General features: G+C 37.8%; 1 protein-coding gene across 8 annotated transcripts in view; it reads left to right on the top strand.

Moving 5' to 3' along the window:
* LOC127880317 (myosin-1-like) overlaps window positions 1–20,206 on the top strand; it is a 32,376-nt gene extending 12,170 nt beyond the window's left edge. For 7 of the 8 annotated variants that reach the window (XM_052427698.1, XM_052427697.1, XM_052427695.1 and 4 more), the window contains 19 exons: window positions 4,830–4,993; window positions 5,998–6,121; window positions 6,450–6,567; window positions 6,861–6,966; window positions 7,295–7,529; window positions 7,945–8,126; window positions 8,402–8,698; window positions 9,015–11,618; window positions 12,252–12,425; window positions 12,680–12,928; window positions 13,270–13,374; window positions 13,801–14,026; window positions 14,328–14,492; window positions 14,690–14,852; window positions 15,145–15,284; window positions 15,705–15,979; window positions 16,266–16,490; window positions 16,961–17,068; window positions 19,452–20,206. In XM_052427698.1, coding sequence (XP_052283658.1) covers window positions 4,830–4,993; window positions 5,998–6,121; window positions 6,450–6,567; window positions 6,861–6,966; window positions 7,295–7,529; window positions 7,945–8,126; window positions 8,402–8,698; window positions 9,015–11,618; window positions 12,252–12,425; window positions 12,680–12,928; window positions 13,270–13,374; window positions 13,801–14,026; window positions 14,328–14,492; window positions 14,690–14,852; window positions 15,145–15,284; window positions 15,705–15,979; window positions 16,266–16,490; window positions 16,961–17,068; window positions 19,452–19,505 — 5,714 coding nt within the window. In that variant the 3' untranslated portion in view covers window positions 19,506–20,206. The remainder of the gene's footprint in view (window positions 1–4,829; window positions 4,994–5,997; window positions 6,122–6,449; window positions 6,568–6,860; window positions 6,967–7,294; window positions 7,530–7,944; window positions 8,127–8,401; window positions 8,699–9,014; window positions 11,619–12,251; window positions 12,426–12,679; window positions 12,929–13,269; window positions 13,375–13,800; window positions 14,027–14,327; window positions 14,493–14,689; window positions 14,853–15,144; window positions 15,285–15,704; window positions 15,980–16,265; window positions 16,491–16,960; window positions 17,069–19,451) is intronic. The other variant, XM_052427692.1, reaches the window with a different exon arrangement.
* Window positions 20,207–23,139: the final 2,933 nt, after the last annotated feature.

Here is a 23,139-nt window from a genome sequence, read left to right as displayed (position 1 = left end):
AACACTTTAGGCAAATGCATTAAACCCCTTTTTCACAGAGCATGGCTCAACTGAATTAAGCCCAGTTTTCCCAGAACATGACCCGTATTTAAGCAAGCAAGGCTTTTGGGCTTGTGCTAATCAAGATCACTGAGATGTGCATGTTTGTGTTAACTGTTTACAATGTTCGGTTGATGGTCAGTTTTTGATCAGAATACACTGTAACTCCAATATAACACGGATGACGGGGTCCAAGCCGCACAACAGCGTTGCAAATGGACAGCATTATAAGTTTAAGGTTTTTTTTCCACTTTTTGGGAAGATAGCCCATGGCTTTGGAATTGGGAATTTTATCAGCATTTTCATGAAACTGGGAAAATTAGTTCATTAGCCTTTTTTTTCCACACGAAAAGTCCACTAATAAGGGAAATACTAAATTTGATATAACACTTTATAATCATTAAAATTAAAAGAACAAAATCATAAAATACTTTGTTAGATGTAATTGAATTTAAAATGAGATAAAATACGCATAAGACACTTCTTTCTAAAAAAAACTAACAAAAAAACAATAATTTGGGGGTGGGGGGGGAATTGGGAATTTTTTGCCACATTTTGGGAAAAAAATATACTTTTTGGGATTGGGAACATAGCCGAATTTCGGCTATAAAATCGGGCCAAAAAAACCCTGAGTTTTGAGCTTATTTATTTAAGGGGGCTATAAAGAAAGGTATAGTATAGCCTATAATATAGGTCTTGTGTATTGTCATGCTGTGTTGTCATCCCCAAATACATGCATATAAACCGAATCGAACGATAACAGTATACATACCGCTTTTCTAATGTGCACATTTATCCGATAATCCAATATATTTAAGAATCACTTACGAAAAAATAATGTTAAACATTTATGACAAAAAATATGTTTACGAATTTCATAAACAAATTCATATGCCTATGCCATTTTTCAGAAAAAATAGTACAGTGCATTATGGGACACAGCTTCTACTGGACGAGCGAATTTAAATTTAGATTGAATGCACCACAATAGTGGTGGACATATTGTTTTTGCCCTGTCTGTTTGTTTGTTGCTTTGTGTGTTTGTTTGCATCAAACTTTAACATTTGCCATAACTTTTGGAAAATTGAAGATAGCAACTTCATATTTGGCATGCATGTGTATCTCATGGAGCTGCACATTTTGAGTGGTGAAAGGTCAAGGTAAAGGCCATCCTTCAAGGTCAAAGGTCAAATATATGTGTCAAAATCGCTCATTTAATGTACACTTTTGCAATATTGAAGATAGCAACTTGATATTTGGCATGCATGTTTATCTCATGGAGCTGCACATTTTGAGTGGTGAAAGATCAAGGTCATCCTTCAAGGTCAAAGGTCAAATATATGGGGACATGTTGTTTATTTTATTTTTTGTGTACGTACTGAAACATTAAACATACAAAAAGATCTTTTTATTTATCAAGCATGTACAGCATATTATAATAAACGATAACATACTTACACAGCCATAGTTTATACAATGAAATACAATACACGATAAATACAAAACATAAACAGGTAATCGTTTTAAATAACTTTAATTTGATAATTATTCCGCTTGCACTTGCCTTATTGAAATTAGCGCACCGAACCGCTCTGATAGGGAATACATGTAATAAACACGGACTCATGAGTTTTCACACCTTTATTGACATTACACAACAGATTAACACCAATTACTAGTAGCTGTTGAGTGTCATTTAACCTCTTATCAATTAAAATCAGTTAAACGGACGGATAAAGCAATCAAGCTGTGATCGCCGGCTTCTTTGAATTTTCTGAAAATACATGAAGTTGCATAACATGGATTTGAAATAGAAATGGAAGGTTGGAGAAAAAACGGGTTCCAAGGACCCCCGCGTTATATTGGACACAGCGTTTTAACGGACCGCACTATATTGGAGTTACAGTGTATTATATAAGAATTTATCCTTTAGTGAAACGCGCATGAAAATACATGTAGAACCTTCAATGTATATTTCTATGGAGACTTATCACAGCATTTCATTGAATGGTCTAGCATAAAAAAATTACCAAAATGCTTATAAGGCCACAACAAATTGATTAAATGTTCGATGGATTCGCCGCACCTAAAAATCTTAAAACTGAATAAAAATATTTTTATTTTTATTTTGCGCCCGCAGCAAAAAATTTGCTTTTGCACCTATTTATTAAATGATTTAGTTTTATTAAGCCTACGTATTTTACGACATAGGCCTAGAGTGTTATAACACTTTGCGTTATTAGATTGGTTTATGGTTAAAACAAATGGCAGCGTTCGTCTGTCTTGTCATGTCGGCAAAAGACACAAATGGAAATGTTAATTTCCCCCCGGGGCAATTAGTCATTGCATTAAAGATGATTTGAGTTATTTTATAATTTCAATCGGATCTACATCAGGATGTGAAATGTCGCCGGTATGCGTTTGATTGGTAAAAATCTGCAAATAAACTTGTTGGTATTGATTGAGTTAAAATCTTAAAAATTAACATGCAAAGGAGTGTTGAACTGGACGAAAAACGAGTATAATAAAAATTGTATGAGCCACCTATCTACTAGTTCAAACTGTTGATGGCTAAGTGCAAGGTGTACATTATGCCCCTAAAACATGAATTTAGCATAAGTAAGAAAGTGAAGAAACTTTCTGGACCTAAACAACTTTACTGGCATTTGATTGACTTTTTTATATTAAAATACAAAACTTTAACTACCCATTTCTTATTTTTCTTTCATTAGGAAGCTATGTTTTTTTTTACTTTACAAAACTTAAACTTCTCATTTCTAATTTGAACAGTGCTAAAATAACGAAAGTAATGCATTTAGTATTGCATAATACCATAACCTATGATATTTTGAACTAATACAAATTCGAGATATTTCATATCAGTGTTTTTGCTCCAAATTACAGACTCGTATAGGCTGTGTCCAAATTGAAAATTGTAATAAAGCTGATTCTAAAAAAGTAACTTTTTCTTTTAAAAGTCTCGCCAAAACTTCCAAAAAATATGTCCTTTTTTTAAATAAACTCAATTGGTTTATTGAGTTTATCATACAGCAGTTTAATGCCCTAGCACTTTATAATATACATTTTAGAAAGCAGTTAAACATGCACTTATTAACAATTGGTATACTGTTATCTATAATAATAATGATTCAATATTCCCAATTTCATGGTTTATTGCAGGTTATCCCCAATCAAAAAGGCACATGCTGTAAAATATGACGCGAAGAAAAATCACTGCTTGTGCTTGATATTTATTGTATTATTTATTGTGTCATGTTATTAAACCATCATTGACAGAAAACTGAGCTTCTTATATAACTTTGATAATGTAACCTACTTGTACAATGTTAAATTTAAGTAATAACTACCTGGTGTGTGTGAGCAGAACAGCTATTAGAGACTGTTTTTATATATTTTTACAAACATTTGATAAGGGCTTAAACTCAATTATTACTTCTTAATGATCTTGTACTGGTATTATCAGATATCATGCATTTGTTTGGCAAAATATATCAATTTATATTGACAATACATAATGTGTTTTTTATTTTTCGCTTTTCGCTCGCCTGTGATTTAACAAAAAATAGAATAAAAATTAATTTATTTTTATTTCGCTCACTCGCTCCATTTTTGGGAAGCAAAAATCCGTAGAACAAATCATCAATTTGTTGTGGCCTAAGTGTTACATATTAATTTATATGACAAATGTATTATAGTATATTTTATAAAGTATTATAAAAAATATATGTAAATACTTACATAAGTATCTTGTTACATATATAACATATGTATTAAAGTAAAATTCATAAACCTAGTTAACAAAGTTTTAATCTAATAGCTGTGTGAAAATATTATTATAAAATGTATTTATAAATGTATAATCTGCATACATACAAATATAGATATGACAAGTTTACATTGTAAACAGTTAATTGTTAGATACAATTTATGTAATAAAATATTTTAATATAAAATTTAGAATTCCAGCACATTAAAGTAACATTTTTAAGCAATTAATAATCACTGAAAAATTGTTTGAATTTTGATTTGTAACAACACCATTGTAAAGATAAAATATTTACTTTGGGAGTAAATTAACTTAATCACCTGTTAATTATATTTATTATTCTAATTAGGCTGTAACTCTACTTTGAAATCAGCTGTTATGATTTCCTGTTGATAATCAGTGGTTTCCCCAGGGGGTTGTTTGCCAGGCCATTATCACATTGGCACTGTTATATGAGTGGTAAACTATCCAGGGCAGGTTTAAACACCAGGTGTTAAGCATGTTGTCTCATTCTCACTGTTGTCATTGTTGCCACAGACCATACTTGAAAAGCTGAGTGTTCATACTTAAAGCATGGCATAGTGCTTTAGAGAGTCATCTCTGAGTAATATCAGGAAAGGCTGTGATTAAAAAAAATAATTCTAAGGATTTTGTGTGTCAAATGTTCATGTGTGTTATTAATTCCATTGGTTGTACCAAATTAGCTAGTGTGAAGATTAGTGTGTGTATTTGGAATATTATGTTTGATGTAAGTGCTTTACTTATAATATTGTAGTCAAATTATCAACATTCAAATAGCATCCTTATTGCATTCATTTTATTTAAATGAGTTATACAATATATTATTATAAACAAATTTATTGCTTTTCTACCAATGTGCATAATGTGTATTAATTATTTTATAAAGAACAAGAGCTAAAATTTAAAAATCTGCAATTTGTTCTCACAACGCTGAAAGAAAGAAACAGGAAATAATAACTCAGAATGTAACTTTGATTTTCAGAGGGTCATCGTCTGCCCTATTCAATGTATACAAACTCACCAGGGGGTGCTAACTCCAGTGGGATTGGTATCCGTGACATCTCCAGTCCCATGAGAGTGATGTCCCTATCCTCCCCAGTGACGCCTCTCGGTGCTTTGATGCAGTCTCCACAGCTGGCTCAGAAGGTTAGCTTGTTAATAAATACATTAGTCTTATACCAACTTTCTTTTTTTTGTTTATTAATAGGACTGATATTTTGGGAAGCTGATAATTTATTTGATAAACATCTGATTTAATATTTAAAATATATAATTTATTAATTCATATATTTCAAGTGTAATACAATATTTTAAGAAATTATGCAAGTGTGTTATCTTTTTAAATATCAAAATTAAAATCAAACAATAATTCAGACTTGTTTTTGTTTTGTATAGATAACTTCTCGATTGTTATACAAATGTTGTTGCATATGCTCATACTGACAGCTACTTGTGAATTTGCAGGTTTTGGAACGTGAAGTAGAGAAAAACAAAGAGGTTCAGGTTGGAGCAGAGTTTTTTTCCTTGTCTAACAACTGATAGTAGTAAACATGCCTGAGTTAATAAACAATACTGGCACAATAAACTTTAATTTCTATGAACCAATTTTTGGGTGGCAGTGTTTTTCCCATGAACACATTAAGTAGTACTTTTCCAGGCATTTTACTGTTACACAGGTTTTTTAATGCTTTATTAACACGAATATTTGTAAGGTTTCAGGTTGCTAACAAACTTGTATGTATTGCAGACGGGATGATGCTTGTTTGTACCCACAACATTTTATGTGCTAAGCTTGAACACTTGTGTATGTAATATTGCAGGGATGCGATGCCTAGTTGCTATGTATGTCTATTATATCAGATTATTTGCAGAATCCATTACCATGCATACCAAGGGTTTATCGTTGCATTTCATCCTTTCTTACTAGCGATGTATGCTTTATTTTTACACAGGATTGTTATGAGCAACCATCAGGCATCTCCTTTGAGAGAAAAACCTCTGAGTGAGAATGTTCTATTAAAAATACAGATATATAGAGGTCCTCAAATCTATATAACTAACAATTTTTCTCATTAACAGTTCATGCTGCAATTGTTCAACTCTGTGCATGGCAATAAGCTACGATTTCACTTGATCCTTGTGTGTTTCAGGCTCTTCTAAGGCAAAAGAACAAGGAGCAGAAGCGTCTAGAGGCAGCCCTGGAGAATGAGAGACATCTCCGGAGCGAGCTCGAACTCGACCTGCAAGACCGCACAGCACAGATACAGGACAGGGGTATGGGCTCTAGATAAGCAGGAGTACTAATCTATATTCTACTATGTTATCAAAGAATAATCAAGTACTTTGCTAGAGATGCTTAATTGTATTAATTCAAATTTGGGTTGATGAAATTATCTTGGAATATGTACAGAAATGCATTTCCCACATTGTTTTCCCACATAAAGCTTAATGGGCTCAAATTTGGCCATAAATAAGTCTTTCATAAAATACTGGTTCTCAGATGAATTATAATTTCCTTTTGTAAACATTGGTTATATTCCATTAAGCATTCTTTGACAGAGTGAAAGCACCATTGTAAAACAGTTATTTCTTGTATGTTTAGATGTGCGTCTGCGTGACCTTGAGCGCCAGCTGGGCGAGGCAAGGAAGATGAGAGACCAGCTGGATGAGTTAGACACCCTGAGACAGGAGAACAACCAGCTCACCAGGGACCTACGAGAGTGAGTACTCATTAACAACCAGTCAATCATATCCCTTTGCTGATGATTCTCTCTTTTTGAGGTTCAACATTGCTCCACTTTAATCAATCTGTTAAATAGTGAAGACTGTTTCAACCCAGGAAGGGTGTGGGTTCTCCCCTGATGTTTTTTTCAAAGCTAAGCTTAAAGCGTGGCCCCTGATTAGCCTGTGCAGTGAGCACTGGCTTATCATATACAACACTTTTCACCTAGACTGGATAAAGGGGAAAAGTGTCATATATAAGAGTGTTTCCACCTCTTTGACTCTGTTTCAGTTTGAAGATGCGTCTGAGTGAACAGAAAGATGTGAGGGAACAGAACGCCATGCTCGAGAGAGAGAACAAGGAGGCTCTTGGAGATCTGGCCAAGGCAAGGGAGGAGGTAGGATCACATAGAATTTATTACTTTGGTTTGTATTTGAGCCTGGTTCTGAGAAAACTGGGCTTAAGGCATGTGTGTAAAGCGCTGTCTCAGATTAGCCTGTGCTGGTTTATCAGGGATGACACTTTCCATCTACATTGGATTTTTGTTTAGAAGAGATCTCCTTTAAACAAAAAATGCAATAAAAGGTATAATTTTAAACTATTTTTAATTAATTGCGTGTAGTGGGACTAAGTACCTTTTGTTGCTTAGTTTTAGCGAATCATATCAGTGCTATTAAGATATTGTAATGCGTAGATGTTGAAATGCACATACATTACAATTGCAGCTGAGTTTTCAAGAGATGCTGAAGAAGGCAAGTGAGGAGTACCGGGCCCAGTGTCACAAGCAGCAGGTTCAACTCCTGGACCTGGAGGCGCGCGTGCAGCATTGGGAGGGGGAGGCCCAGCGAGTGCGGGCTACACTCAGCGAGACCGAGAACAGTCGCCAGGTGGCCATCAACAACTGTAACCAGCTGAAGAGGGAGAAAGAAGAGCTGGAGGAACTGCTCTCAGCTAACAATGGTGAGGGGCTTTCTGTTGTATTGGTGTTATGGGAAAACTGGGTTTAGTGCATGTGGCTTAAGTGGGAAAAAAATACCACAAAAGTGAAAAGTTTTGTCCTTTATTAGCCTGTACAGACTGCACATGATTATTTGTGAGGACACTTTATGCACAAGCATTAAGCCCAATTTTCTCAGAACATGGCTTATTTTAGGATTTGAAAGCTGCTATCAGACTATTAAATACATAAAACAAACAGGTTTTGATCTGTTTTCCGTACATGTTTTTTCCGAATGCTGTTCTTGTCAAACAATTTACATCAAATCTTCCTTTCATTGACAGCAGGCATTGGATTTGATATTTTTTCAGTATATGTTTGTTCAGACTGCTCTGCGTATCACATGTTAACATTCAAATCTATTCTTTCCTTTTACAGCAGGCATGAGTGGCTTAGTTCCGGTGTTCAACGGAGAGTCTATGAACATTGTGACAGAGAAACGCTTGGCGGAGGTACAGGCACAGTATGAGGAGATGCGTTCATCGTGGGTCGACCCTCACATGCATGACATTGTCCGTAAACAGCTGGCTCAGGAACAACAAACCAAGCAGACATTTGAGGTACAAAAGCAAACAGATCATGATCAGTAAACAGTAAACACTTTTTAAGCTATTATTCATTATAACAAGGAGATATTTTTGAGCCAGGGTCTTGGAAAACTGGGCTTTATTAATGTACGTAAAGTTTTGTCCCAGTGTAGCTTGTGCTGTTTGTCATATCGAAAATGTTTTGCCTTAAAACGTGAAATGAAGATTTAAATTTTATAACTGATGGTAACGTTTGTTAATTTATTGAGGGTTTACAAAGACACAAATGCTTCTTCTTTGTTCTTTAGGAGAAGTATGTGGAGGCAAAGAAGAGAGAGATGTCACTGTCTGATCAGCTTGAGAGGCTACAGTCCACTCTCATCAGCACACAGAGCTCTGTAGCCAACCTGGAGAGTAGACTGGCCACCAGTCAGGAGGAGGGTCACAGTTTGGCAAGTCAGGTAACCAGTCTCACAGAGCAGCGCACCAGATTGGAGGAGTTGGAGGCCAGTCTAGTGCAGGCTAACAAGGGACTGCAGTCGAAAGTGGAGCAGTTGGAGGCACAGATCAGCCAAGCCAATACACAGCTGCACATGATTGCAAAGGTGAGTCTCTCTTTTACAAAATCATAGTATAATGTACTCCCATTTGTTTAGTAATTGGCTACATCTGCACTGTAACACAAACTTGTGTGTGTGTGCGGATTATGTTGGATATTAATGTCCTGTATGCCTAGTGTAATTCATTCTAAAGAAAATAGAACATTGCATGTTATTATTTGTTAGGATCTTAATTTCGTGGATTGGTCAAGCCAAAAAATTAATGTCCCACAAAAAATAATGCTGTCACAGTATTTTTATTTCTGATTACTTCAATATTCATAGTATTTTACCCCAAAAAAATATATTTTTATTTTTGCAGGAGCTTGAAGTAGAGAAGGAAGTGAGTGAGAACCGCCTGAAGGCTCTCAAGAGTGATACGCAGGAGGTGGAGGAATGTCTGAGAGAGGAGCTGACCACGCTGAGGCTCAAGTGGGACAGTGATAGCTCACAGCTCACGGAGCGGGTCAGGGGCCTTGAGTCAGAGCTCGACAAACAGGCAGCTAGTGCTGAGAAGGCGAAGAAGAAACATGCCGAGAATGTTGCAGAGTACGAGGCTCACTTGAAAGATGTGAAGGAAAAGTCTGAAGAGAGACTGAATAAGTTTCAGGAAGCTAAAGATGAGTTGGAGGAGTATAAAAAAACAAGTGATGCTGCAGTGGAGGATCTGAAGTGTACTCTGGCGTCCATGACGAAGGAAAAGAAGGCGGCTGAGAGGGAGGTACATAGACTGGGTCTGGAGTTGGAGAATGTAAGGGCTAGTGGAAAGACAAAAGTGGACAGTGTGGAGAGTAGACTGTCAGAACTGGAGAAATGTCACCAAGAGGAGGTGTGTGAACTGAAGCAGAAGAATAAGCACATCACTGAGGAGTGTCAGACATTGAAGAAAGAGCTGCAAACGGTAAATGTGTCGTTTGAAAAGAAAAAAACTGAGTTGCAGCAATCACATGAACACATGAAAGACTTGAATAGCAGGAATGGTGAGCTGATGTGTCAGATTGAGGAATCCTCTAGAAATATCATGGAGTTTGAAAATCAGGTGAAGCTATACAATGAACGTTTTAATAGTGATGCAGCTATTAGAAGTAATCTTGAATCTCAGATAGAAAACATGATGAAGCAGTTCAGTAAAGAGAAAGACAGTCTTGATGCAGAAATCTTTGAAAATGTTAAGGAAATTGCAGTATTGACAGAGAAAATGGCCAACAATGAAGAGTCATTCAAAGAAAGTCTAGCATCTATCAGAGACACTCATGCACAAGAAGTGAAGATTCAGACAAAATTGATAGAGCAGCTGAAAAGTGAGTTAATGAAAGTAAAAAATCTTTCTGATGAAAGTTTGAAGTCATTTGAATCTAAGGAAAGTGATTATAAGACCCAAGTAGAAAAGCAAAAAGGACAGATTACAGAACTAGAATTTGCATTGATAGAGAAAGAAGCAATGGCCACTACCATGGCCACTCAGCTTGAGTACTTGAAAGGTGTAGAGAAGACACTGAAGTCTACCCTGACCTGTCTAGAAGCAGACAACATGGCCATCAAGAATCTGCTGTCAGAAGGGAACCAGGTAAAGGGAGATCTTCATAAGATCATCTCAGACAAGGAAGTGGAATTAACGAAAATCAAACTGCAAATGGAAGAGAATCAGGAAGTCAGGGCTAGGGAGGCTGACGGATACAGTCGTAAAATGGAAGCACTGAAACAAGAGTTTGAGTCAGTTAAAATGGAGTCTAGCATAGTGAAGGAAAATCTAGAGAAAGTCATCGAGGAAAATAAAGCAGAAATAGAATTGTTGAAAAAAAGCCTTGAAACAACTAGTGCTGAAAGATTGTGTGAAAAGAATAATCTTGTGTCTCAGATTGAACTATTGAAAGCTGAATGTCAAGCACATGTGGCTTGTAGGTCTGAATATGAGTCAGAAATAAACAGATTGAAGGAAATTTTAAATAGTAACTTGTCAACACAGATTTCAGAAAAGACGGATTACGAAGTACAAATTAAAACTCTAAGTGCACAGCTCAGTAAAAAAGAATCTGAAGTGAATGTTTTACAACAACATATTACTAAGGTTACTGAAGAAAAAGGAACAAGTGAGAATAATTTTAAATCCAATCTAGAGGTTTTACAGGCATCTGTCACTGAAAAAGAGTCTCAGTTAGCTGAACTGAAAGACAAACTGGTTGAAACAGAGAGTTACTGGAGGTCTCAGTGTGAGGAACTTGAAGAAGAATACACTAAAGGCACTCAGGATCAGAAATCAGAACTGCAGAGTCAGTTGGAAGACCTGGAGTCCAAATACGAAGACAAACTGTTAAAACTCTCCAATGAAAAAGATATTGCTATGGCAAACAAGGACGAGGTGCTAAATGCAAAGGTGCAAGAGTTGGAAAAGATGTTGGGAGACAAAAACACTGGTATTGCTAACCTTCAGGTGAAACTCGATGATCAGAATGTGAATTACCGGCAGATGATGTGTGAGATGGAAGAAAAACTCAGTGGGGAAAACAGGGACCTTAAGTCCAGGATCTCCCAGTTAAAGTGCCAGTATGAGACAATGATAGAAACCAACGAGAAAGAGACCAGAAAGAAAGTTCATGATCTGGAAGACAAAATAAGGGAACTGGAGAGTGTCAGAATGGCTATAGAACAAGAACTGAATGGTGAGAGAGAGAATGTGAATGTGTTGAAAGGAGAGCTGGCTGCCATGAGGATCAAGGTGTCAGAACTGGAGGGTATGATCTCAGAGTCCAACTGTCTGCAAGTGGAGAGGGAGGAGCGGATATCTGAGCTGGAGAAGGCAGTGTGTGCAGCAAGGGATGATGTGGGTCAGGTGAGGGCTGACAGGTCAGAACTGGAGCGTCAAGTGGAGTACACCAGGGAGAGAAATGACATACTCACTGCCGAACTGTCCAGTAATCAGCAACAGGTAAGAACTGTTTACATTGCAATATGAATTTGTCTGAATCTCATTTGTAGACCCAAACCATTCCTTTAAACATGTTTAGTAGGGAAAAATGCTTTAATATGGCTGCAAACATCTTTGCAAGAAATTTTTTAAGTAAGACTCGCTGTGCGAAAACAGGGCTTAATTAATGTGTGTAAAGTGTCGCCCCAGATTTACCTGTACCACACAGGCAAAAAATCAAGGAAGACACTTTCCACCTAAACTGGATTTTCACTAAGTAGACATTGCAATATGAATTTGTCTGAATCTCATTTGTAGACCCTGACCATTCCATTAAACATGTTTAATTGGGGAAAAATGTTTTAATATGGCTGCAAACATCTTTTATAGAAAAGTTTTAAGTAAGTTGGCCGTGCGAAAACAGGGCTTAATTTATGTGTGTAAAGTGTCGCCCCAGATTAGCCTGTACCACACAGGGAAAACACTTTCCACCTAAACGGATTTTCACTAAGAAGATACTTCCTTAAAACAAAATATAAAATTAAAGCAGAAAGTGTTGTCCCTATTAAGTTTGTGCGGACTGCACTGGTTAATCTGGGATGATACTTTACGCTCAAGTGTATTTTGTACATTGTATTCAAATTTTTGTTACAGTTGGCTGCGGTTGAGGAGGAGAAGCGTCAGCTAGAGTTGCAGCTTGGAGAGCTGTCCAGTGAGTTGACTGCGCGGGCCAGTCAGCTGAGAGAGCAGTCTGAGACCGAGGCACGCATGTGGAATGTGGAGAAAATGGAGCTGGAGAGACAGCTGCAGGCAACTCAGAAATGTTATGTGAGTACAGAAACGTCATGTAATTTGTCATCTTTTTATGAGTTGATTTATAGAAATAACAGTAACAAACTCTATTGTAGGATCAGATATTATTAATTTTATTGCCCTCCTCTCAAGAAACCCTGATTCTGATGATTTCCCAATCAATAGATCCTCATTTTAAAGTCCTGTAACTCTTGTATGAATCCATTCATGTTTTTTAGTAAATTTGTTGTATTGTCTGTGCTGGTGTTACTTTATTGTGCTGTTAACAGGATGCTGTGCAGAAGTCTGAGACAGAGCTAGAGGGTGCTGTGGAGTCACTGACTGGAGAGAAGGCTCGTCTGGAGACGAGATGCCAGGAGCTTGAACGCAAACTGCACGCGGCCCAGGAGGCCTCAAGGCAGCTGGCAGATGACGGGTCAGTCACGAGGGAACAGATGAACAAACTCAATGGGCAGCTTGTGTTGACTAGCGATGAGTGCAGGAGGCTGACTGAGGTGAACTCCCGAGGGGCTTCACAGGTATGGCACTAGGAAGGGGACATTTCACTGCGTCTCTTTGAATAGCATTGTGATTTTAGATTAAGTGCAGCTGGGTGTTATCAATGGCCCAGTGATTTATGATCATAAAGTTATTTATCCTGAAAAACGCACACTTTCCTTTCCAAAAGTTAATCTGCAGGTTTATATAGAAAAATGAAACTTGATAACTTACTTGCATTAATATTACTTGGATTCTCTCTATACCAAGCATGAGCTAATGCGTGTACCTAAATGATATAAACGATATCTGCAGTGAATATGATTGTTGTTGTAATACCTACCGTATCAGCAGTTTATATGATAGTTGTTGTTTTTTGTAGCTGGAGGCGATGCAGAAAGAGTTAAGCATGATCAGTCAGAAGTATGAGCAGGAAGTGAGACAGGAGAGGACTGCCTGTGAGATCATGAGTCTCGAGCTGGAACAGGTCAGAATTGGTCAAGATTCATATGCATCTTGTGACAAACTGAGCAGCAATCGGGGAAAACTGGGCTTAATCCATTTAAACAGGCTTATCAAAATGAAACATTCCTCTTTTTGGGTATTTGTCTTTTAGGGGAAGTCTCTTCAAAGCAACAATCTAGTTTAAGCTGAAATTGCCATCCCTAATTAGCCTGTACAGACTGCATATGCATTAAACCCTGTTATTTCAAAGCAAGGCTCAAATTAATGTAAAATCTGCTAAAGTATCTTTTTTTGCAAGCTATCATCTCAAGGCATTAGAAAACAAGTGTATTGCAATATTTTGTAGCCACTTGCTATGGCTTATAGTCAATATGCGTTGCTTTTATGCATGTAATGTAAGTATGCCACAAAATATAACAATCTTTGTACCCAATATATTCACACCTAGGCTAAGGAGAAGCTATCCAATGAGGTCAAGGAACGAGAGAGACTTCAGGGAATCAACGACCAGTACAACATTCACTACAACCAGAAGAAAAAAACCATTGTGGATCTCCAAACACAGCTAGAGAATGCTCGAGTCCTTGAAGAGAGGTACGCCGACCAGTTGGCTAACAAGATGGTGCCTCTACAAGACGAACTCAACGTTGAAAAGGCCAAGAACAACAAACTGGGTAAGAAATTGTTACAGTTTTGTGGATATAAACCTAAAAGTCTTATTATAGCACAATTCATAGTGCTATTTAAGTTTTCCATAAAATATAGCTTTTGTTTGGAAGCACAATTTCTCATTATTAGCATGTTTTCATTAATGTTTGCTGAGGTTTTTATGGAATTTTTCATTAAAAGGAAATTTCTTTAAACAAAACTCCAGTCTTGGCCGAAAGTGTTGTCCCTGATTGGTCTGTGCAGACTGCAAATTTTAATATTGGACGACACTTTACACAGATGTATTAACCCGCGTTTTGCTTGCAGCTGTGAAGACTCGTCAACTGGAGACCCAGCTGGACCTGGCCGAGAGGAAGCTGAGGGAGTACAAGCAGCAGCTGGAGAAGGGATCTGCTCTCTACTTTGGGGACCCCTCACACTTTGAGGAGATGATAGCTGACAAGGAGAACGCTGCTGACGCCAGCTTCATGGGTGAGTGGCTGACCATTGGAGCACAGTGTTGGAAGTTTGCAATCGTATTTGCAGTAGAAATTTGAATGTGTTTAGGACAATGTGCTTACGGCACCAAATTACCACGGCACAATGTCTAATTTATTTATTTTTCTCCATATTTTCTCTGTACCACCCGTCTTGTTGTGTTGCTGATGCACATATCTCTGCTATTTCAGAGAACCACCCCTGCTCATTCCCTGGTGGTGAGTCGACCGTGATAGAGAAGAAACGCCCCAGCTCCCTGGAGAGCATTTCAGAGCAGACCCTCACACCTCGCACTAGACTGAGCCGAGCGAACAAGAGGATATCCAAGTCTGTCAGTGCATCCACTGTTGCCAGGTTAGAAGCCAAATTTATGTAGGATACTGTTTTTTTTAAATATCATTTTAACTTACAACAAATGTTTGATGAAATAGCAAATTAAGATAAATGCAAGATGTGCATTTATTCCCTTTTAGCTGGAGGTGATTGCAGTTCAAAGATATGCATGGACATTATGAGTTTAGATAAATCATTTGCATTCCTGTTAAACCTTTAACATCAATTGTATCATAGGAAATTAAATTATTTAAATTCTAATTATTTCCAATTCTATAATGTTTCATTCAATTTACTCTGTGTATGATTTCAGTAGTGATGACGTGGACACAGTGAGTATCGGGTCTGCCACATCCCTGGCATACAGACTGCGGTCCCGGGAATCCACGGCAACGCTCAACAGGAGCATATCCAGCCATGACTCCTGCCGCTCCAATGCATCAAACGTACCAAGTATGTGGACACTCATTCTGTGTGTATGCGTTAAAATCTTGTTGTTATAGTCACTATTAGTGGGATTTTTTTTTTGAATCCTCAACCTTTTTGTTAGAATCTAAATATTATTGCTTGTTATTACCTTTTTAATAACAGCATTTATTCTGTCATTAACTCTTTTAATATAGCAGCGGCTTATCAGTGACGAAACTTTCCATTTAAATGGTATTTTCTTTTTTAAACAAATCTCTTCTTAGCAAAAATTTAGTTGAGGCAGGAAGTGTCTTTCTGATGAAACAGGCTGATCTGGGACGATATTAAACCCACATGCATTGAGCCCACTTTTCATAAAACCCAGCTCAAATGATAGAATATCTGTATTATAAGTGTGATATGTCATATGTATTGTGTATAGTAATATGTACTGTTCTGCTGCAGGGGGTACGGGTGGCCTGTACAACTGTGAGGATGAGCCCATGGAACTTGAATGGGGTCGTATTGGGGAGCTGTCCCGGCGCAATACCATGTGCCCCTCCCACCTGAAGACCTCCTACCCCGTGGAGACCCAGCGCTACAACCCCAACCGGTTCCGGGAGGACGCTCTCCGGGAGAGCCACATTGGGACTGGGCAGCTTACGGCCAGCGGGAAGAAACGCAAGCAGGTCTTTGATACAGACTCAGGCAGCGACTCTTCTGATAGCAAGAATAAACAGGTGAGTCAGTCATACTGGAGGGTAGGAGATTTCTGGTTTTTATTTTTAAAGATGTTCAAAAAATACAATATTAATTTTACCAAAACTTTTTCTTAATGTATAGGAAATGTGCACACATTGCAAGTTGGCTTGGAAATCAAATTGTTCTAAAGTTCAAACAAAACTGTAATTTTGAAGTGTTATGACCTTTTTTAAGAAAACTAAACATTTTTCATAATGCCATTTAATCATTATGATTATATATGACAAAATAAACTATAAATTCAAACATACTTATTTTTTGAAGGCCAAGACAGGATGTGTGTATCAGAAGCCAGGCCCTCCAACCCCGGGTAATACTCGCCGCAATTCTAAAGGCTCTCGTTCACCTGGCAACAGGCGTAACTCCAAGACTGCCAAGTCTCCTCGCACCCCGATGTCGCTACGCAGCAGACGATCGCCCAAACGAACTCCCAAAAATTCAACTCCTCACCGCAACTCTAATATTGAGAATGGCAGTTCAGGCAAAAAGGTACTGCAGCACATTGCAACCTCGTTTGGGAAGTCGGTTTTCAGCTTTTTATTTGGTTCATGGAATTAGGAAATCTTTGTTTTTGTGAATATGTAGATAAGTGTAAATAAATAAAGTACTGACTTTTTTGCTTGTTTTTAATTTTATGCTTTAAAAAAAATTCAGCTGCACGCAGGCAACCATTTGTTTACTAAGATTGCTGTGTATACTAGAGGTGTGATTCCCCCTAATTCAAGCCAATTAATTTCTTCGTTTAAAAATTGAACAATATATAAAGATAATACTAAATATTATGGATAAGTTTATTTATTATTAAGTCTTGTATGCTGTTATTAGGGTGTGGAAAAGTATATTCCTCAAATATTGCATCCTTGATAGTCGTATTGTCTTGTGATGGGTGTTGGTGAGTGGTTACCCCTCTGATGTGTTGGAGGAGTCTTGCCTACGATGTTGGCTTTATGTCCTTGCAGGGTCTGGCCTACGATATTGGCTTTAGTCCGCTCTCGATGAACCGCTCCACTTCACGTCTGACCAGGCAGCAGGGCTTCATACAGAAACAGCCCCAGGCAGCCGGCAAGGTGGGTAGTATAGTCAGTCGCTTTGAGTCCATTATCACCCCTACCAGCAGTGGCATAGCTAGGCAGTCACAAAGTACTTTAGCCACACCCAGGCAGAACTTGGGTTCATCGTTGTTGAAGATGACGCCCAATACCAGCGTGAGTGCAGCGGACATGTCTACTATGGGCAGTGCTAACAGGAGCCTGGTGAAGACAATGATTGCTACTTTCCAGCACAATGCTCCTTCACAGACCAGGACAAGGCTGTCCAAGTGTCCCAGCGAGACTGGTTTGAATCATTATAATGTACCTAAGAACATGACCAGCAAGGCAATGTCTGAGACTGACCTTCGACCTCAACACTTTGACATGCGCCCACCTCTACCTGTCCCTTCTATGAGGAGTATTCCTGATGAGGCTGATGTTCCAGCCCCTGTCACCAACAGTCGTGGGTCCGTGGAGAGATCTGCCAGTCTCACAGACCTTACACAGGCCAGGCCCTTCCTTAGCAACCCTTTCCTTAGTAATGAGACCAGGCCCTCCCTTGGCAACCTGTATGAGGACATAGGGGACCAGCCATACCTGGTGCAGTCAACCTTTGAAATGCCTCCTGCAACTTCTACACCCTTTCTCAATAAAACGTTTTCAAGTAGTTCCAGGGTGCAAGGGTCCGAGACTCAGTTTAGTGACAGTGAAAACAATCAGTTGAAGCGTGCAACTTCCATTAAACAATCAAAACAGAAATACAAAGCCCAGACTAAGAATCTAGAAATGCGTCCTCCTACCCCAAAAGTCAGTGACAGATCTCATGCTAAACCCCCTAGTTTCAGATTGCCAACAATTAAACTGACTTCTATGACAAACCCTGAAGTAAATGTGATCAATAAAACTTCCAGCGCAACAGTGCTTAAGCCATACTCGGTGAATGAAACCATAAGTCGACAAGCCCAGTCTGACGCGGACCTCAGATACCCAGGTTCTCATGACGACCAGGCCAAGACACCCCAGTCCCACAGCAGCAAACGTAAACTGACCTATCAGTGGACAGATCAAGCCCAGTCCATAGCAGAACAGCAGGATATTGACAATCACATCTATGAAGACATCTCCCCTCCAAACTTCTTCAGACCAAGTGTCCCCAGCACCCCAGCTGGCGTCGGGCTGTTTGCAAATGCTCCGGATGTGTTGGACAAGTCTGATGCGCTGTCCAACTTATCCAGCTCTCATGTCAGACACATCAATAACTCTCCAGACTTCCTGAGACGATCATTCACCCCCAGACAGCAACCTCGCCAGCCCGTGTCCACTCCCAATGTGCGGGCGTTGGAAGGCAATGGAGATGAATACGGACCCACACCACCCAAGAGACAACGACTGCTGCCTTCGTTCTCTGATAACAGACTCGGTCAGACGCCCAACCAGTTCAGATACAACGACAAAGAGAATGAGATCCTATCTAGACCTCCACCCAGTACCAAAGCCCCAGCAGGCAATACGCCTAGAAAGATTTTAGGATCTTTGATTTCAAAAATCAAGAAAACTCCAAAGAGAAAGTTAACAATAACAAAGGCTGATGATGATGATCAATTTTAATTCTGTCTAATATTTATTTAATGTTATGTACTCTTGTTCTCTTACAACTTGAGATCAATCAGTTTAATTATAGTGCTGTCAGTATTAGTGCTGTGTAGCCCATCAGTGTCTGTTAATACTGCCCCATGTGTGTTTACTATTGTCTCCCTATAGTTCCATAGACGCACCAGTCATAAATAGCACGGTACGTGACAGACTGAACTGCACTCACCTGTCACATGATCACTGCTGCACCATCTGACCGCACGGCACTTGTTCTTTTTGCTGTTCATTAATAAGTTTTTTCTCCACGATTTTCAGCCGATCATTTGTTTGCAAGCACTGTTGCACACAGCATATATTATGTTTGCATATTATATTAGATGGAGTGGTTATGCTGAACTTATCTGTTATAAAATAACTAATTGTTAATTGTTGCTTCTAACTGTAAGATTGCCGAAGTGTTACTAAGAGGAACTAAAAATATGATGTTGCTTAAAATGGCTTAACAAAATATCATACATAAGAAATTATGTGTATTTAAATAAATTATTAAGAATTACAAATTTAATATAAAAATATGTCAAGTGCTTATGGATGATCAAGGAGCAGTATATGTTTATGTATTTTAATGTGGGCCGTGTTCTGTGAAAAAGGTTTAATGCATGTGCACAAAAGTCGTCCCAGATTTGCTTATGTAGTCCGCACAGGCTAATCTGGGACGACACTTTACGCACATGCATTAAACCCCCTGTTCACAGAGCACAGCCCACATTTATGTAGCAACTTGCTATTGTCCTTTGTTAATACATCTGTATTTTCTGTGTTTCAGGATGCAACAAGGAAGCCTCTAGGGATTAGGAACTATCAGCAGACAGGGGTTTAGGGGTCCCTGTGTAGGGATCAAAAACTATCAGCATACAGGGGTCTCTGTAAGGGTCAGCCCCACCTGTGACATGGAAATGTGCTCGTGTGTTTACTTGTTAACAACTGAGTTGCTGAAAATAGGGGTGTCTGATTTAATACTCACCGGGATAGATTGTGAAAAGTGTTTATAATATAGTAAAGTGGTATAAAGAGAATTTTTATGTCAGGTTTTAGGTATGTATGTAAAGATTGTTTTTAATTCCAGTACACATTTTTTATACGCTTATCTAGTATCCAAGTTTAAAAAGGGCATTGACATTTTGTCTGCTGTTACATGTGCAGATTTAATTTATTTTATGTTTTGTTGTGTGGTGCTATTTGTGTAAAACTATCAGTGTATTTCTTGCTTCCTTTCTCCTTCTTTTGTCACCTCTTCTGTGGGCAAATTTAAATCTGTCAAATTTCCGTTTTGTTGTGTGTAGGTTTCCAAAATGTTGATCTCAATCATGCTATGAAATCATCAAAAACAGTGAATCATATTGTACATTCATTGATGAAACTGATTTTCATATATCATTTTTCATGGAATGATTTTTGTTTATTAGATTTTTTAGAAGACTTGCTCTTTGCTTACATAATATTGTCATGCTATTTAATCAGACATTGGTTGTGAATAGATTTGTCATCATATGGCTGTAAATAAAACTTGATAGTAGAGTATATTTGGTTAGTTGTATTTGATCGTCGTTTTAATATACTTTAGTTAGTTCATATAAGTGTTTTTCTTGTTATACTTTCTTTATTTGTATACTCCTTATCAAAGGTGAAAAGGGGGTTTAATAAATGTGTGTTAATGTGCGATTAATCTGGGACGACACCTTCCTGTTTTATGAGTTTTTTCTCGTTTTAAGAAAGTCTCTTCTAAGCAAAAATCCAGTTTAGGCGGAAAGTGTCTCCCCTGATTAGCCTATGCAGACTGCGCCGGCTCATCTGGGACAACACTTCACCCACATGCATTTAACCCCCTTTTTTTCACAGAGCGTGGCTCAAATGTTTGTCAGTCATCATCAGAGAACCAGACCTTATGAACATGCTAATTGGGCAATTATCCTATTCACATTCCATTCAAGTCACCCAAATGGTTCCAAGAAGTCTGGATTGGTGTCTCTGTAATTGTCCTAAATGTATGTGTAACTATTGTTGCTCTAACTCAGTCCATCAGGTTTAATTTGACACTCCCTAATATTGTCATCCAATCTTGGTATGCGTTTGTTAAAATTTTTCAGGGCATACTATTTAAGCTAAAAACCCTAGTAAAACAGTATTGGTAATTGTTAGTAGTCCTGAATGATAAAACAAGGCATTCCAAAAAGACAGCTCTATCCATGGCCAAGATTCTTTTGACCTTGAAATGGTGACCTTGATTTTAAGCCGGCGTGATTGACTAATGAATTATGGGCATCTTCTGAATGCACTTCAATTTTCATGAAAACCCTTCAATGGGTCCATGAGATATGAAGATAAGAAAACAAGGAGTACTTTTCTGTTTACCTGCAAGTGTTACCTTGAAATTGAGTCATTGTGACTGACGTGTCTTCTACACATCATCTCAATGAGTTTTAGGTTCTAGGTTTAGGAAAACCCTTCAAAGGCTTTGATACATGGAGCAGACACAAAATGGAGGACCTTGAGCCAGCAAGAATGACAAATGTTGTCTGCACATCTCCTCAATGATCTACATATTGTAGTCAAATCTTATACTCCTTCAATGGGCACATAATCTCAATGACCATTACATTTTAGCAAAGTGACATGAAAACCAAAGGGTATGTGAGATATGGAACGGACACCAAAATAGAGGTTCAAACCTTTAACCTTAAGTATTACCTTAACACTAAGCTGATGTGACTGATTATTGTCTCATGTACATCCTCAAAAATGCCCTTTCATTATGGAAATTCATGAAAATCTGTCAAAGAATATAGGAAATATGGAACAAACTTAAGTGTTACAGACTGACAGATGGATGAATGAAGGTCATTTGTTTAATACCCCATCCACTTTTCAAAGGATTAATAACAGATTGTTCACAAGGAATGAAGCATTAAGCTTTGCACTTCCAACTTTGTCTGTTTCGGCCACTATAAAGCTTGTGTTATCAACTGATTTAAGGCTGGGTGGATCTTGCTAAAACTTCACAGCAGAATAAACTTAAATGTAGATGATGTAAAGGAGAGAGTTTCAGCTACATTCAGTTTGGGCAGAACTATGGCCCATTGTCTGTTTTTCTACTAGAAGATATACAAGCCCAAAGTGTTTATGTACTGGACTCCTCTAAATACTCGCCATAATTCACAGAAACTTTCACAGCTGAATAATCTTATGCTTACAAGATTGTATTAAGAATTGAATAGCATTTTTTCTGCATTCCATCGGTGTATGAACTGTCGGGGGAAAAATACACCTAATTTATGCATAAACGCCAACGTAATTTTCCCCGACAGTTAATACACAGATGAAATGCAGAAAAATGCTGTTCAATTCTTTTAATTACATCACAAAATAATCTTAAAGCTGAAATTCTATAGTGGCAAGGGTCATAAAAGTCCTTTTTAATCTAGCGTAATAATCTATTTTCAGTTTCGGTTTCATCTTCGTCAAACGGGTAGATTCTATATCGTTGAAGTTTGCGCAAAATATAACGTCATTTAGCTATTGACCAATAAAAAACAACGCCATTAGGTTTCGAGCAAAACATGACGTCATTTTGGCAACTTGTGCATGACCAGAAAGTAGCGCCATGAATATTAATGTTTAAATTTGCATATGAATTGGGTTCATCGGAAATGAAAATCCGGTCACGTGAACAAATTATTCAATCAGATTGCAGCATTCATATGAATGTGACAGAAGTTGTAATTATAAGACAGTAAATTTTGGTGTGACAAGTTTTTACTGAATTATGGCCATTTGTATTCTTTTCCACTGTGGAATGTACAGTCCCTGGAAAAATGCGTTTGCAACCCTGTTTGCTAAAATAATTTTGCCCACTTGTTGACAGCTGAATGATTAATGTGTAGATATTGTAAAAGAATGCATTCTGTTTGTGACCACTTTTAGATTAATTATGTCCCTTTGTTGTTTTTCCCAAGACAGAATAATCCCAATGTTTTGTTTTACATAACTCCTCTTAATCGATCTATCTATACTGTCTTACTCCCCTGTACTGGATGGATTTTGTCAAACGTTCACAGCTGCATTATCTTAAATGTGTAGATGATCGTAAAGGACAGAATTTTTGCTGCAAGATTTTGGCAGAACCATAACCCTTTGTTATGTTATTTTTTCTTCTGTATAATTTATATTTCATTAAACTTTGTGTTCCTTCTTTTTACTGCTGTGTGATTTTACTAACAGACAAATGGCATGTCTTTTCAATTTTCAGCCAATTTAATTTTGAAATGAATAAATGTATATACATTTTGTAAATGTGCAAGATTGTGCTAAAATTGGTCACAGCAACCTGCCTTTATTATCACCTTCATTTAACTTCAGTGAGGAAACTTTACAAAGGAGTCAAATATGAGAAGTCAAAAATTATTTTGCAGAATATGTAAATAAATAGGCAAGTATAAATGACAAAGGGGTAAAAT

Source organism: Dreissena polymorpha, chromosome 4 (genome assembly GCF_020536995.1).
Source record: "Dreissena polymorpha isolate Duluth1 chromosome 4, UMN_Dpol_1.0, whole genome shotgun sequence".
NCBI classification, from domain to species: Eukaryota; Metazoa; Mollusca; class Bivalvia; order Myida; family Dreissenidae; genus Dreissena; species Dreissena polymorpha.
Note: the sequence above shows the minus strand (reverse complement) of the source record. Positions and strands in the feature narration are given on the sequence as shown.